Here is a 17779-nt window from a genome sequence, read left to right as displayed (position 1 = left end):
TACACTGTAACAAGAGTCTTGTTACAGACTTTGGCCTGGGTTCAGCACATCCAATACAGACATGCATCTAAGGTGCTGAAGTTAGAAACATGCATGCTTATGTTTCTTTGATAGTGGGGAAGGGGATATCTGATCAGAATTGCTGATCTGAGTGTGCCCCTTTTCCCCTCCAAAGTCAGTTTTAAGAGAGCTTGAGGTGTCCTTTCCAGCTTGAGTGCCTCAACAAGAGCCCAAGTAAGGTAGTATGAATCTTTTATGTAGTAAAAGTATTTGTATTGAGTAGTAAAATGCTTCATTGTCGGAAAACTTGGTGCCGATGCTCTTCCCCTCCGCCCAATTTTCTTTTAAATTCCCCCCTCCTTTTATTCCCACTACCCTCCTATATCATGCTTGAATTGTACATTTATACAATTCAAAGCGTGACAGATAAAATAATTGGCATAATTTCAGTGAAATTTTTTGTGTGTATATGTGAGAGAATCAGACAGGCAAGCAGACTGTATCCATAAAGAAACTTACTCAGGTAAGTAAGTACTGCTCTTCTGTTAACAGTGCAAGGGGCAGTGCATTTCAGTTTAAAGCCCTATAATTTTTTGTTGGAGAAGCAGAGAAACATTGTAAATTCTCCAGATCTTCAGAGGGAAAAGTGGCAATCGTTTTTTGTTGGATGTTAATGATTTGATTAGCAACATTTTTCCTTTAGTTTCATTGCTGATGCTCTTTTGTTGATCTGTTTGCATTATAATCTACATGCTTTCCCCTTTCATTGCAACAGATATGCCTCCAGGTCATGTCCTCATTTTCGAGTGTGTCCTGTCGCTGCCAGTTAAAATTAGGACAATTTAGAAATCCCTTCTCTGCCCTCTGCCGTGTCCCTATGAATGCTTCTTTCCCCTGGCCCACAGGCATTTAATTACATTAAACAGCTGCTCCAGTACCTTGATGCTGACAGCATTTTTTTTTTTTTTTTTTTGTCAGCAGATGAACCAAGCGAGCCACAAATCAATGTCATTGATTGAAAAATGTAGAATGTGACAGATGGGAGCATTAGTGGCAGCTTTCTGGGGAAGTGACAGAGAAGGGCTCCCTAAGTGATGGCTCACCTCCCCATTTGTACCGTTTTTTAGGTCTGCGTGGAGCTATGTACCATAGGATATGATGAAGATGTAAACTGCTCCACTCACTGACAGGAGGGGGACAACCTGGGAATGGGACCCCATCAGTTGAGGTTTTCTGGCTGAATTGGTCTGTTACACTCAATTGGAGTTAGCACAGCTGGAAGAGCGAGCCAGCAAAAATTACAATTTGGTTTGTTGGTATGTGGAGTTGTGTGCGTGCCATTCGTCTGGCTGAACGTAGCACTGCTGGGTACAGCTGAGTGACGCCAGAAAGATCCTGCTTCTGCTGAAGGCAAGCCTGTAGTCTACTGCCTGTTGTGTCTGTCAGCTGCTACACCAGGGATTTGGAGGGATTAGGAGCATATCTCATTTAAACATAGCAAGTGGGAAGAGAATTATTTGTTGAACTGAAGTTTTGGGTGTTACCAAGATCTTTCATTCCCAGGTTCATTCAAATCAGATGGCTGGAGCAGACAGTATTGCCCACAAGAAACAGTATGGATTCAATTTGAGCTCAGAGTGGATGTGTCTGCAATTTGTATTCAGCATAGCCTTAGTGTTTCTGTTCTGTTCATCACTGGTTCTTGCTGAGAAATATTTTTGTTCTGTTGAGGAAATATTGGGGAGGTTGCTTTAGAAAGCATCAGGTAGGTGGGAACTTTTAACTGTGGTACTTTGGTATGTGATTTAAGGAGCATATTTGTCATGTTTTACATATTTGTGATTAAATGGTGAGTTTAAGAGAAGAAAAACTTGACAATTTGGACCACTTTAGCGTGACAGTTATGCCTGCATGTAGCAGAACAGTCCTGCCCCCCCCGTCCCCCCTTCAGTGGTTCTCAGTCTGAAAGCAGCAGTGTTTATCAAGCTATAATCTAATTAGTCTACTGGACTATTATACTGGAGTTATTTACTCTTACTAAAAACTAGTTGTAGAGTACTCTTTCAATGGTTAAGAGAGGTCTTACGATTTCTGCACTAGTCTGTTCATGGCCAATTTTATATCCTTTTGTTCTTGTGCCAATGCTTACTTTTGGGGGTAAAAAAAGTCCCCCTTTCTCTTGCGCTTACCTTTCATGTATTTGTAGGATACAGTCAATTCAGTTTACAGTTCTTTCATATTACTAAGCTGCTTCAGTCAAACTCTTCTCTGTTCCCATTTTAGCCTAATAATTATTTTGTGTGCTTGTTCCAGTTTGAATTGATTTTTTTCTTTTTTTTTTTTTTTTCAACTTGATCACAATGGCACCCTTTTTTTTCCAGTGGGAAATTTGCTAGTGCCTTGTGCAGTGGCATTATTTCTCTTTTCACAGCTGAATGTATTTTATTTGAGAGAGAAGCTGTAGGATCTCCCTTGCCTTTTTTCCCTTGTGGCACTCTGGTTTTGATTTGTGATCTTGGTAATAACGCATGTGCTATTGCTCGCCTCTCATTGTCAACAGATGTTTTTTCCCCAGCTTACAGGAATCCATAACACCTTTTTGCTGAACTTTATTTGCACATTCTTGTCCTTCTTATTTTAAATATCATCATGTCTCTCTTACTCCAATCTTTTCACTGTGTTACTCTGTTGTGCCTTGTGTATTGACATGGGACAGTATCTCTCAGTTTGGGTTTGTTAACAAATACCAGCTTTTTCTTTTTCTTCAATGTTGTTAATAAAAATCTCACATTAGGTTTAGCCTACAAGCATTCTTCAAGGATCAATCTAACAACCTTCCTTCAGCCTGGTACTTTTTAGCCTTTTGGGTTTTAAATTTTTTTTACCCACATGTACTGCCTGGTTGTTTATCAATAATTAAAAATAAGAACAGAGTTTGAATGATGAAGTAGTCACAAAAGTAGTAGACTGCACTGAACTAACTGGCATTATCTGCAAGGACACAAGGTGCAATGCAAGATACCGCTTTGGTGGGTAGCTTAGCAGCTGCTGGTTAAGGCAAATGTCTGCATGTTGAGATTATAGATATCTAACACATTTCTGTTTTGAGCGCTCTATGGTTCTCAATTGTATCAGCCATAGACTTGGAGGTACTGTTGCATAAGAGATTAAGCATAGTAAGACATGAATATTTGAACTGAATAATAACATAGTTACACATCAAACTCTTGTATATCCTTCTCTTTCAAGTTAACATTCTTTAAAGTCCTATCATACAGACTTCCAGGTTTGAAGGGAAGGGCCACTTGAGAAATGGAGAATCCTGTACTACCTTTACAATATTCCTATTTAGACTGCTTGCTTTTAATTGCAGTTAAGCATGTCTTTATTTCGTTCTTGTGGCTGAATTTATTTTAATACCCTGACTGGGTATTGCCAGGGAGCCTCTGAATGCAGAACTGGCTAGGCAGCTGTGTCTTTTAAGACCTGCTTCTCCAAAGGGGAGTGGAACTTTGTTTCACGTGAAGCATTTTTTTCAGCTGTGCAGGTAAAAGACAGACACCAGTAGACCTGAATAGTAGTAATGTTGAGCTGAATTTGCAGCCTGTGAAGGAGACTGTTGTGATGAAAAGTGTGTCCTTTCACAGAGAAGACTTCAGCATCACAGGCATGTGCCTCTGGTGTGGAAAGCTCCTTGCAAGGCTATGCATAACATGCATGACCTCATGTTTGCCAGGTAGTTTTTGATAACCAAGCTTTTTTTTTGTAGCACCATCAACTCAGAAAATTTAAACAGATTGATCAGTTCTGGACTGTTTGCTTATCTTCCTTGTCTGGTAGCAGTCAGCTACAGGGCCATGAGCTGGCAGAGTTCTTGCTCATCCCTAGAAAGTTCCTCTGTGATCGCATGTGAAGCCGTAGCAGTGCGCACCTCTGAAGTACAACATCACGTCTGCTACTAGGACAGAGGAACGCTTGGCTGGTAGGCTGAATAATTAGTAGTTTTGAAATATGGGACTCCAACATGGTTTACTGTTAACCAGCAGCCATGATGAAAGCATTAATCTTCGAACATGAGAGGTCAGTTGCATTTACCTAGGAATTAAGCATGCAGTGTCCTGTTAAGCTGAAGGTGGAATGTAGGAGTCATCATGTGCCTGTATTTAGAAACCATGATAAGCCTGAAATGCTTATTACTTACAAATCTGAACTGCTAGGGGATTTGGGAGACTTGAGCAAGCAGGAAGTAACTGATGTATTTCTTCCTTAAAATGATACATATATATTTAGACTTTTGGAATAATTTATTTCCTACATGTATCATACATGCCCCCCCCCCCCAGCCACAAGCCTCATCAATAAAAGAACAATCTCAATATTTAGTAGGTATGCTTTAGGTAGCTGGGTAGAAATCTTACATTTTTGTCTAAAACAGAAGTTTCCTGTATATGACAAGAATATACATGTTGTCAGCCTTACTTTTGTGAGGAGACACGCCAAGTTTCAGCTATGCAGCAGAAGGACCCATAGTGTTTAAAAATGCGGAAGAATATTGTGTTCCTTGATATGGCTGTATTTACACTAGAAGCAGGACCTAAATGACTTACTCCACCCAAAACAGTCAAGTATGCCTCTTTCCTTCTGGCAGGCAAGCCTTGTATGAATATAATTTCATTATGTTGAACTAGAGGTATCTTCAGTAGGCCTTCTGTGGTACTAGTCTGGATGGGACTGCAGCCTTTGGCTGTCTGTGCAGGCAGGGGTATTTGCCTGTTTATCTCACCAGTAAATCAAAGTTTCATCCCTTTCAAAAGCCACCACCAAAATAAACTTTTCAAATGAAATCTTAGTTCCGTTAGGACTGATCAAAAGTAGAATTCCCTGGCTGCGTACAAAGGAGGAGGGTAGGTAGAATGGTGGAAACACAGAAGTGTGGGTTTGGGGGAAGAGGTTCCCCACCCCCCATGCCCCCTTTGGGGGGGGGGGGGGGGGGGAAGATGTGTAAAAACCAATTAGTGGCCAAGCCATATGTGATCAGAATAGCCATGTTGGAGGGATGTTTGTGTGGGTTTTTGGGAGGTTTTTTGTTTTTTATTTTTTGGTTTTTTTTAGTTTTAGCTAATGGCTCTAGTTGTGAAAGCACTAATGTGCACATGTGGTATTGAAACTATAGTTTTGACAGAACTGTCTCCATGTTAAAGGGATTGTGCTGTTTTAACTGCATAATTAAAGCAGCAGAGGTGCAAAGCCAAATTGAGTAGCTTATTTCATTCCTCATAGCTTCTTTTTTTTTGTCCTTCTAATGGTCAGCCAGGGCTCTGCATGTTCAATTACAGTCTTAATAATGCAGCCTTCCTGAATATGTCACTATGAAAGCAAGAAGCATAATGTAATTGCTGACAAATGTGTAATGCCATTATAGGCGCTCAACATAGATCCTAATATGCAGTTTTGTATTTTAACTTGTAAATCCCCATAAGATATATTCATATGCTTGAAGTAATCCATGTGTTCAATACCAAGACTCACAAAACTGGAAATGTAACTGGATTTGCTGTACAAGAAGCCAGCTGAGGAAACAGTAGTATTTCCTCTCATTCCTTCTGCAGCAGACTCATTTGGCTAGAGCTTGTCTTTGTGAAAGGTCCCAAACTTGGTCTGAAAGAAAGACCCTACCACCACTCCTAGTAGTGTATTCAAACTATAAATCACTCTTATTAAAAATGTTTGGTATACTTTTTATTGGGATTTGCCTTGTCCTAACTTGTAGCTATTGCTTCTTTTTAAGAGTTTCTCTTACTATATTGAAAATGCTATAATGCCTAGAGTGTTTTCTCTATGAAGTGGTCAAGTTGCTTTTCATTTTGCTTGCATAAATTCTACAGAAACGTTCCTTATCAGAGCTCAATTTTTGTAAGTGATGTTTATAACCCTTTCTTTCACGTCCTTTCCAGTTCTTCAACTTCCTGCCTTAAATGTGAATATCAGAGCTGGATGCAGTTTTCTAACTTTGGTTTTGCTAATGTTATATACAGAGATGACATACTCTCCCTCAGCAGTGAATATATCCAAGGATTACTTTGCTTTTCCTAAGCTAAAACGTGCTTACTCTGGATTTATCATATTTGCAACTTAAAATACCACAAAATTGTTTATTTTAAATTGCTCAACTGTATTGTCAAGATTTGTTTTTTTTTTTAATATGGCATAGGATGAAGAAGCACTGACAGCAGGCTTTGATATTGTTTCAAAATATAGTACAATGCATATGCAGCGTAGGTGGCTACATAAAGAATGTGTGGAAGGAGATGTGCTTTGGGAGTAAAGGAAATTATATGAAGAAAATCATGTGCAGTGCATAGTGGTAACTTTTGTCTACCTAAATGTACAAGAAGTGACTTTGTTTAGTTTCAGATAGATGCTTGGGAAATACAATGTTGGTTGATTTATGTGTTTTATGTCCAGAAGACTTGAATGCTTTACTAAGCTTTCAGTTTATGGCTAGTGGAGAAGTCTCATTTGTTCCTCTTATAGTTTTAAAACCTGTTGCTTCAAGATTAAAATTAATTCTTGTTAGCTTCTTTGAGCTTGAAGTAAGAGGATTGTGGCTTTCATTCCCCTTCTTTTTCAGACTGAAGGGTTGGATTGGTTTCCCTCTCCAAGTATCAGGCTAGAACCGCATGTGTCTGTCCAGCTCTCTGTTTTAAGCCTCCTGCTTCTGTCCCAGTCTTTTAAGTAATGTGTTTGGTAGTTCCCATGGTATGACTAGTGTTCTTGTAGAAGAAAATGTAACACTGGGCTTCTTAAGTGTGAGAGTATATACATGCTATGTTTTGTGCTGAGGTGTTAAGAATAATCTTGTCAGTGTGGTGAACTGATAAAATAGCTATTCTTCCTAATCCCACAGAGGAATTAAAAAAGCCACAGATCCAGGAATCCTTATTCAGCTGAAGTCATCAGTCATTAAGACTCACTGTACAATTGTAAACTCATTTTTTAAAAAGAAAATGTTTGCTTCCTCTACAGGCATGATAAGCAGTTGTGGTAATCTTCAATGCTTGTTCATGAATTTCCCTTCCATTTGGAGGAAATTGGTGTTAAAAGTCTGTCAGAGTGTTTTGTGAATTAAAACCCTTGGCTCCTGGGACCATTGTCAACCCAGTAAGCTGCAGCCTTCTCCAAAGTGTGTAACTCTTCAGACTGGCACAGTTCATGGACTGCAGATGACTAGAGTCAGGCCAGGCTGTTTGGAAACAGCCAAGTGGTGAATAACCCGTGTCCGTTGGTGTCTATCAGCTCACTGATACTCTGAAAAAACCACTATCCACAAAAGGTGCAATTCCAATGATAGTGGATACGAAGAGGGGGAAGAGGAAAGAAAGGAGAATTGGCCAACAGCATTTTGCTCAGAGTTGTATCTAATCTGTACAAGAGTGCTTTGGTAGCTATAACTTTAATCTAGACTAGTTTTTAATAATGCAAATGTCTCTACTGAGCAGCATGTAACAGAGTATTAAAAAAACAAACAAAACAGAAAAAAATCTAGCCAGTTTCATTCTCCATAACTAGAATGTCTGAAAGTTGCATTTGTGCTTTCTAACATGCTGCTAACTTCAGTTTGTTTCTCTGAGAGGTTACACATGGAGTCTTTGTTTCTTTGTATTTCATCTCTGCCTTCTGTAATGTCTGGAATGATATAATCTTTGCCTTTCTTTCCATTTTCTTTGTAATTAACAAGCATCCTTCTTCAGTTTCCAAATGGTAGCTACTACATCTGCTCAGAATCCACTGTGCTGTGTGAAATGCAAATAGGAAACCAACAGAGTCCATTTTCCAGTTTGGGATCAGAAGCCAAAGATGAATACAGGCAGACGGGATTATGTAGAAACGATCAAACATTGCCTTTTTGCGCTTGCTGAAAAGGCGTTAATAGTAAATCATTTCTCAAAATGCTATTATTCTAATTTTTGTGTAATCTCAGCATTGCAGCCAGTAATCATCCATAAAATCCTTGCATTCTCCTATTTGGTTTTTTTAAGGTAGTTCTGCCATCCAAAATGAGTTGGGCTTGCTTATGTTTTTTTTAAAGCTAATGTTCAATGGTGAATGATACGGCTACTGCTGGTTCTGGTGTGAGTTCAGTACCTCAGGACAGAAGTTCTGGTTCATTTTGGTTTGATGAAGGAAAAATAAAATATGGCTTGAGCCTGTTTGGGGTTTGTTAGTTGGATTTTTATTTTTTTTCAGTTCCCTGGATGATTAGGAATTTGTTTTTAAAAGAACACAGTTAAGAGTTCAGCTTGCCGTTTAACCACGTATCTGCAGGATATCACTTTGGCCAGGACATCTGCAGGAGGTCACTTTGGCCTGATATTGCAAAAAGAATTGGCAGTACTCTTGGTTTTCCTCCTTTTCCTGTTGTGACTTTCTGATTTCCTCCCAAACATAGGTTGTCCAGCTTCTCATGCCAGGCCCACGATGTAGATTCTTAGAAGACCTATTGCATCTTTTTGGACTATCCCATAGTAGAAATAAAATAGCAGAACATTGCCCTGCCTTCTTGGACAAAGCAGGCTGAGAGTTGCCAATAGGGAGAATAAGTGAGTCAGTAAATTGTGTAGGAATAGCATAAATGGTATTTAGATGCTCTGCAAGTGAGAAGGGACTGCTATCATAATCTAGTTTGACCTCTGTGTAACTGAAGCGATGAAACTCATTCCATGTGTGTTGCATGAAGTTCATAAACTCAGCTATGATAGCAGATCTTTATGGAAAGGAAAGCTTTGCACTGCCAGGATGATTTAAAATAACCCCTGTGTTCAGTAACATGCAAACAGCTAAGTTTTATAGTGAAGGATTACGGGAAAGGACTTTTTCCCACAAAGGCACGTGGTGGAATCTGTTTCTGCTTTGACTTTTGAAACGTAGAACTGAGTGCTTTTCTTGAAGTTGGCTGATTCTGTTCATGGCGACCTCTGCTTTTGCCTGCCAGCATTGAGGTCTGCTCTGTTTGTCTCCTGGATTCCAGTGAAGTCAGGTAGCAAATGATATCATGCAGCTACAGCAAGGAGACATTTTTCAGTGTTGCATGTTGGTATAAAAATAACCATTTTTGCTTGTTTGGGGGAGTAGAAACAACATTAATTCCAGCTGCCATGGCTCTCATGGACATTATAAACATATTCTTTTGAATAAAATACTTTACATTGCTTATGACTGTGAGAAAAGTTAAACCAGCTAATTTTTAATTTTTCAGTTTGGTTAAATAAATTGGATCCCCAAGACAAATCACTCAGTTTGTCCCCAGCTGGGTTATATAGGCTCTGGAAATAATACTTAGAAATGCTGGAAGATAAGCAGCAGAGCTGAGGTCTTGTCTTGTGTATTTCTGTAACACTAAGAATTCATATGGTGTTAGTTCCAGTAGGAGTATTTATATTTAACCTGACATATGCACAACAGACTTAAAGGATTCTTTTTTAACTTCTGCAGCTCTGACTTGTAGAGGTAATTTAAGGCTGTAAGAGTACTGCTTCTTAAACTTTTATTTTTGGAACCTCTTAATCTATTTGTAGTGGAGAACAAGGTCATACAGTCCCTACAAGCTTTATCCTTATTTCCTGCAAATCTCATTACCGCTCTGGAGCACAAGCAGACAGTTATGTCTTAGTCCTGGACATGCTGGTAGGATTCAGAGAGGTGCTAATTATCGTGATAGAAAGACAGTGAAATGTAGTTTAAGGAATATCTCTTTGCCAGATGCTGAGCTAGAACAGGTTTCAAGCTCAGTGACAGGATGCCACGGTCAGTGCAGTGTTAGTACCAAAAAGCCCTTTGAACAAGGAAAAAAGTCCCTTCATCTAGTCACCTGTGTTGCACAGTAGCAATAAAATTCCTGGCAGCTGGTGAAGCTGGCTTTTCCTTTTTGCTGCTCGACCCCAAGAGGAAGAGAAGCTGATGATCCCGGCAGAGCCATTTGCGTCGCACTGCTGTGCGGTGTCAGGACTTTGATGAGGAAGGGGTACTCGGTGGGGCAAACTCCACGTGGGGTGCTGCCAGCATTGCCCTCTGCTACACTCTTGGGCACTCCTACTCCTGGCAAGGCATCCAAAATCCACAGGCAGGCACCAGGACGGACAGACTAGGCAAAGCAGGGGCATGTGGGTAAGCAACAGACAAAGGAAAGCTGAGAGGAAAGTAAGGAAAGCCTAGGACCGGTTTACAAAAGAGCTTGGAAATGTGGTTTCATATTGGGAAACTTAACTTTCATCTAGACATTTTTTTCTGGAATTTAATAATAATAATTTGATAATAGACTATTATAACAATAATTTATAATACAGTATTTCATTTGTTGCCTTCCAGAAGATGTGATGAAAAGTAATGTAGTGTGCAGTCACCTAAATGTTAACATTATCACTTCTGTTTGACAATCTGAGGGATAAAAGGAAGCAATCTGGCTATGTGTTTTTCCAGGGGGATGATATATTGTCAGAGGACATTCCTATAAACCCACCTAGATCAATAGATGCACAATATAATTAGCCTACATTTGATTTTTTTTTTATTTTTTTTTTTTAAATTAGTAAGTGGCAGACTGGGAGCAGTTACTGACTCAGGTCCGTTCTGGGTCATCAGCTGCTTAGTATTTTGCCAGACTGTTGAGAGGGAAAAATAATTAATACGCTAATTAAATGTGGATCATGCAAATCTAGAAATTTCAGATAATTTGTAAGATATGGAAGGAATATAAAGCTAATGTATTTTGATGGGAAGTGAGTAAAAATAATTTGCTGCACAGTATCTTGTGAAAAACAGCTTTGTGATATGGGGGAGGATTAGGCTTGCATGGACTTGTTTATAAACAAGGATATCTTGACTTTAGGGAGAGATTCTGGGCAGAGCAGCCAATTATAAGAGATTAGAAAAATAGGGCACACAGTGACATGTCTGCAGCAAGGGACAGCTGCAGGATTTTTGCTGAGGGGACATTTCCAGAAGGCTCAGGGACTGGGCATCCCTAGCAAGTAAGAACAGAACAGAAGAGCCATGTAGGTTAAATGCTACCAAACTCTTAGTCACCGAACCGAGTTACAAAATCATTTTTGCTAATGAGATCAGACATGGACCACGAAAGGCGGCTCGAGCGTGACACTGGATCCTCTTCCGACTCGCCAGTGTAGTTTTGGCTATCCCTGCGTGACCCCGATGGCTTGGTGCGGGTGCTGCTGGCTGTGCCTGGAGGCCTGGCTCCCCCCCGGGGGGAACGCTGCCCTCGAACATCGGTGTTGGAGCCCTAAAGTTAGGTCTGGGCTATCCCCTCGGCTACCGCAATGCCGTTATGTTCCTTGTAAATGATCTGTGGTGAGTTTGGCACAAATATGGGGTCATGTAGGAATGTTTCTGGAGGATTGGAAATGTGGCTTTCCTAATTTGAGGAGCTAATTTTATATACACACATGTCTGTATAAAAGTGTATATATATAGTAAAATTATATACACTAAATTATAATTACATATTAATTACATGTAATAATTACAATTAATACCCACAGTAACTATAATTAATGTATAATAATTACATATAAAAATGTCTTGGATGCAGATTCTTTTCCTGTAACTTCTTTCTGTTGTGAACTGGCAGCTAGTATCCTGGAAAAAACCTGCTACTCAGATATTGGCATTTGCATAAAATCGTTAATCACTCCTCCCGCTTGTTTTGCAGCGGCACTGGGCTGAATGTTGCAGTGCTGTGTACCAGGGCACATGGGAGCTGCTCCTGCTCCATGAGGAACGGCAGGAGGCTGCCCCAGATAGATGAATAGTTCCTTTTTCCTTTCTGTCCAGCAGTACAATCTAACAAACTTGAACGAAATTTTAATTTACGCCAAGGCTTCCCAGCTGCTTGCTGCTTCAGTAATTCAAGGAGTGACGTATCCAAGTTGCCTGGCTGTTAACTTTTTACTTGCCAGCTCTCAAAAAGCTGGGTGGGTGTCCGGTTGCGTTCTCACCGAGATCCTGACATTTACTTTGCTGTACAAATTAAAAATAGCAGCTGCTGTTGATTTCAGCATATCGGATGATTGCAGCAGAGCAGAGAGTGTGTAGGCTGCTATCCCTCCTCCTGAGGACACTCACCAGTGGTAACTTGAAGTTTTAACTACTCGCGTGTCTCAGGAGCACAAGACAAGGAAAAAAAAAAAAAAAAAAAAGGCTTGTGGATTTATGAGAGGAGGAGGAAGGGTCGAAAAGGGAAGAAGGCTTGTTCTGTTATTTGAAATGTGATTTGTTTTTCACTTAAAGTAGCAGTTTAGAAAAGGTTTACTCAGCCAGTTAATGTTACTTTACCTGCATTCCAGTTCACAAATGAGCACAAGACTAACACAAAATATGTAGAAAGAGAGATTTTTGTGTTGGCTTTGAGGTCATGGTGTGACTCCATTTGGTTTTAGTATGCTTTTTCATGGGATTATTTGTGCTTTAGCTCTCAGAGCTTTTCCTACAGCAATTGAAAAGCAAATGGTTAAAGGAGTGTATGTAGTGGCAGTGACTCTTATGTCTGTAGAGGAGTTTTACCTATCATTCTTCAGTGGGAACAAAGAAAATAAGGATCACAGACAAAAAGCTAGATTCCTAAAGGTTGAATGCGATGCTCCTTAGTACCGTAAAAACTCCTGTAGATGTTCTGCAGTTTGGACAGGACAAATGTAGAGCAAATAGCTCCTGGGGTGGGAAGTCTGTTCAAAAAAAAACATTGACACAGGAAAGAGTGGAATATTAAACTGCTCTTGTGACTTCATTAGAGAAATTAAAGTGGTTAGAAATGGCACTGCATAATTTGGACATCTTCCTAAACTTAATTATGGCACAGGGAGGTTTTATTAAAATTATTTCAGACAAATGGACTTTGCTCTTTCCAATTCCTTCACTTTCATGTGAACCATCGGCCTGTGCTGTGTGTGTCTGGGAACCTTGGCAGAAACCAGCTAAGTTAGAGAAACCTGAATTGCAGCTTTCCAGAATCAGTGAAGGAAAGAGCTTGTGTTACCAGTTATTTCTTTCAGTAAATAATGTTAGTAACACAGGTCTTGTCAGCAAAACACTACTGAACCATCAAGGATTGCTTCCCAGGGCTGGAGCCATCAAGTCCAGCTTAAATGTTTCTGTCTACATATAAACCCCAAATATGAATTCCTTAAACATCTGTGTAATTCTTGTCCCTTGCTGGGCCATCTGAACTCTTAGGAGCTAAAATAATCTTTTTCTTCCCTTGAGTATACCCAGAACTACTTGTTTATAGAACTGAGGTGCTTGTTATTCAGTCTGCACCTTGGTAATGAAAACGCTTACCCTGTCAAACAGGCTGTGGAGTAACAGTTGTAGCGTGCTCCACTGTTCTTACTTTTGGATTTAATGGTGTACTGCAGTGACCAGCAGTGTAGGAGACGTAGGTCTAATTTCAACCTGTCTTGCAGATAAATTAAGTTGGAAGAGATGTTGCCTGAGGGACCTGTCATTCACTTCCTTTTGGAATTATTCTATGAAAAGTAGGATTTCCTTAGGGCAGAGAAAAAAGGAAAAACTCTTAACTCAGTGAGCTAGCTCACACCCTAGGAGAGGTGGTATCTGGCTTCCAGCACCCGTGTACAGCTGACACTCTCAGAAATTTCCATTTCCAGTTTATGACTGGACCCAGTCTAAAGCCTAGGTATTGTTTGGGGTTTTTTTTGTTACCTGTCTGGGTATTGTGTGGACTGGGAGGTGTGCAGCTCCCCAACATGGGAAGGAGGTGGTGGTGGTTATATTGAACTGTTTAAGTATTAGTAAGACTTTTGTAGTTTAAGTTAGCAGTTAAAAACTACTGAGATTATCCTACCTTGGGAAGGAAGAATGAATTGCCAAAAAACATCAGAGAGAAAGAAGATACTTTGGTAGGCACGAATGAAGTGTTTGCGTAGAGGGATCAGCCTTAGCTAAAAGAGAAGTGCTGCATGAATGCAATGCAGGTATCTTTGTTGCACGGGTTAAATTATTTCAATTTGGGATTCACAGGCTCAAACATGCCTTTATATACTCAGCTGCACAGGACATTCTCTTCAATTTTGTGGAAAGATTATGTCCACAGATTCCTGAATTTTGGTTTCTTCTCTCCAAGATTACTACAGTCCTGCAATGTTGGGCCTGAAAACTGATCAGGAAGTCCTTGGAGAACTTGTGAAAATGAAAGTTCCAGCTGTGGCAGAGCTGATGGAAAGACATGGAGTCATGTGGACCCTAGTGGTGTCACGCTGGTTTATATGCTTGTTCATTGATATTCTTCCAGTAGAGGTAATGGGTACCAAAGTTCTCTTCATACACACTCATAATCGTTATTTCATTTGTACTGCTTTAGCAATAATTACCTATAGGAAATCAAGAAGCTGTAATCTGAATTCTCTCCTTTCCTGCAGACTGTGCTCCGAATATGGGATAGTTTGTTCTATGAAGGGTCAAAGATCATCTTCCGCGTGGCCTTAACGTTAATTAAGCAACACCAAGCTTTTATTTTGGAAGCCACGAATTTCCCTGATATTTGTGATAAATTTAAGCAGATCACCAAAGGAACATTTGTAACAGAGTGTCACAGCTTCATGCAGGTAAATTCTCTGCAACTTTTTGTTGTTACAAATTAAAACCAAGACTGACTTACAAATGTTTTGCTCAGTCAAAAAGATGGATACACTTAGGAGAAATATATCTGTGGGAACTGCCAAAAGGATGAAGAATGTTTTTACATAAGAAACTCAAGCCTGTCTAAGAACTTTTTAAAAGACTTACTATCTAAATCTATATATAGCAGTCCATTCACGTTATCTGTTGTACAGGGAAGAAAATTTTTTGCCCTTTTTACCAGTTAAGGCAGGAAGTCTGATGAGAAAATAACTTTAGTGCATTCCTTCAGTGAACTATGGATTGTGTTCCTGTGCTTTTTTCAGATGAATTGTAATAGAGTATTGTGGAGTAGACACAAAATTAATTTTAAATTTGCATTGATAAATCTTCATAGTGCCAGAAGATAAAGCATTCTGTTTAGAACAAAAAGTTAGCACTAAATTCTTATTTCCAGACAAAAACACCACGAAGTTGAGTGTTCAAGTCTTATGACAATTTGCAAACTAAGAATTATTCTTGTAAATTGTTAATAGATTGGATGCCAAATCTGTATAGAACATTAGATTCAGAGTTTAACTCAGAAGATGGAAATGTAAAAGATGTGCTCCTGTTGTTTTCTTGCAGCTAACATTTGTCATAATTCGCTTGGCCTACTACTTGACTCTACTATCATTTTTTGCCAAGTGAGCACAAAACTACATCCCAGTAGGTGACTTTTACTCCCAAAAGAGTTTCATGCTCTTGTCAGAGCTCTGTGCGTATGTCTGTCATAGTAGGATTTCACTCATGTTATGATGTTTCTTTTTTGCTCATATAGAAGAAAAATAAGCTTAACTTCCCAGTGTTTGTGAGTCTTTCAATTAAAGGAGCAAAAGAAAAATCAATCACAGGTACAGCTTTAATCTAGAAGGCAGATGTTTGAAGGGTTTTCCCACACCATAAAGGGTTTAGAATAAGAGTTTTGTTAAATATTAACTGCCATGAGAATACCAGTTCAGAGGCTGGTACAAACACTTGTCCTTGAAGGACCTTTGCCACCCCCCCCCCCTTTAATTATGTTATATTTTACAGCAGCTGTTCTAGAAAATCAACTATCTTTTTCTTGCAATTACCCTGAAGAAAACAGTTTATTTTAACTGCATTGGTTACTGTAGTGAGGGGGCTTTGAAGGCAATTAAATAAACAATTTAGGTTAGGTTCTTATGTAACTTTGAAACACATACTTTTGGGTTTGGATTTGTTTGTTTGGGTGGGGTTTTTTTCAGCAGTACAGATACTAGTAGCAGTAGTTGAGTATTTTATGCCTCCCTCCCTCTGAACAAAAACTTTGGTTTTAGTTCAATGCAATGCAGGCTTCTTTACCAGAATGCTGTTCAGAACTGGCTCATTTATGATCTTGTCTCCAGAGCTGTCAGTTATAACTACAGCGAACTGAGGGGCCTGCACATCTGAACTGTAGATTAAAGTGCATAAACATGCAGCTTGCTTTATAGTTTTGTTCAGTCAGAAGTTTCATATGAAATAGCGGAAACAAATGTGTTGTTCCTGAGCAACAAGTCAAACCAAGAAAAAAAAGTTAGAGATGTGTGACAGCATTTGAAATGCCTCAAATTCTTACATCCATATACATTACTACCCTGGAAAGCCCTGGTAGAGAAGAGTGAAGGTAGTATAGCAAGGGATTGACTGATTTTTTGCAGCAGGAATGTAATGTTTTATGCATGTATGTGTTCCAGAGCCTGAACAACCCATGGTAGCACCACATGAGAAATGCATTGGTTGCTTTTGTAGTATTACCCAGGATGGCTTAATATGTTTTAAATATGCCTGCTATCCACTGACATAAATGCCTTCTAAAATAATTTTAACTGGACACTTATATTCAAACTAGCTTTTGTCTTGTTGCTTTTGTGTAACTTACAGCACTTGTTATGAGCTGCAGGTTTACCATGTCTTTACAGCAGAGTCAATGAAGATGCTACCCTGTTACAGGGAGACCAAAGAGCAGTAAGAATTTTCACACTATGGATATCAAAGCAGGGACTTCACACTTCAGAGAATTCCAGCGTGTTGTCCAAAGCCAGCATTTTAACTGAGAATTTTCTCCTTTTCCCCCCAGAAAATATTCACAGACCCTGGAAGCTTGTCCATGGCAACAATCAACAAACTCCGAGAGACTTGCAGAGAGAAGGTGCTTTCTCAGGGATAACTCGCCAGATCTAACCAGGTGGTCAGATACTACAGCAATTGACACATTCCTCTATTTGCACTGACTAAAGCACACTTTAAGCTTTCCATGAGTTAACTGACACTTGACCAATTTTTCCTGACTTTCAAGTAAGTGTTGTTAACACTTTGTACTGTATGTCAGACTTGATAACAAACTGGTGGTTCTGTTGTTGTTTGTTGTTTGTTTGTTTTTTAAAGGATTAAAGTGTTTTCGGAATAGAATGTAATCAGTGTCAGGATACTCCTTTTAAAAAAAAAAAAAGTCACCATCCTTGTCTTTTCAGGGCATTTTGTAATGTTAAAACAGGTGTATAAAATTACATATCCTTCCTACTGTATTAACTGTGCCACCATAATCATTTGTACAAAATAAATTAATTTAATTTGTCAGAACCTGTTTCTTGGTATGAAGAGACTAAAATATCTTATCTCTTTCCTGACTGCCATTAGTGGGCTAAACTACAACCACCTTCCTTTTTCCTCACTGCCATCACTTAAAGAACTCAATAACTATGGCAAAGTGCAGGGCGAGACAGCAATGAGGAAAGTGATCTTTATCTTCACGAGCAGTTACTCTACACAGTATGTAACAGCTCTTCAGGTAAAGGCAGGAGGGAACATGTGCAAGTCCAGGCTACAGAAAGCAGGGGCAAGAATTCCTCTATAACCACTTGTAGTATTTTATATGCTTATTCAGGGTTTCCTAGCTCTAGCACAGTAGGTAACAAGTAATTAGACTCAACTCTGGAAGTAGCATTTCTCACTCTGTTGTAAGGGATGCTGAAGGTAGATGCTGTACTTCTGCTGGTGTACTGAGGTTGCACTACAGGTGCTATATCCTCATTTACCTGTGTCCCTGCAACTTTTGGGAGAAACACTTGTAAAGACAGCCTGTCTT

General features: G+C 39.4%; 1 protein-coding gene across 2 annotated transcripts in view; it reads left to right on the top strand.

Moving 5' to 3' along the window:
• GRTP1 (growth hormone regulated TBC protein 1) overlaps positions 1-17274 on the top strand; it is a 38700-nt gene extending 21426 nt beyond the window's left edge. For both annotated transcript variants that reach the window (XM_029998669.1, XM_029998670.2), the window contains exons 6-8: positions 14156-14328; positions 14451-14636; positions 16772-17274. In XM_029998669.1, coding sequence (XP_029854529.1) covers positions 14156-14328; positions 14451-14636; positions 16772-16861 — 449 coding nt within the window. In that variant the 3' untranslated portion in view covers positions 16862-17274. The remainder of the gene's footprint in view (positions 1-14155; positions 14329-14450; positions 14637-16771) is intronic.
• Positions 17275-17779: the final 505 nt, after the last annotated feature.

Source organism: Aquila chrysaetos, chromosome 23, assembly GCF_900496995.4.
Source record: "Aquila chrysaetos chrysaetos chromosome 23, bAquChr1.4, whole genome shotgun sequence".
Classification (NCBI taxonomy): domain Eukaryota; kingdom Metazoa; phylum Chordata; class Aves; order Accipitriformes; family Accipitridae; genus Aquila; species Aquila chrysaetos.
The sequence above is the reverse complement of the archived record's forward strand: the minus strand, read 5'-3'. Positions and strand labels throughout refer to the sequence as shown.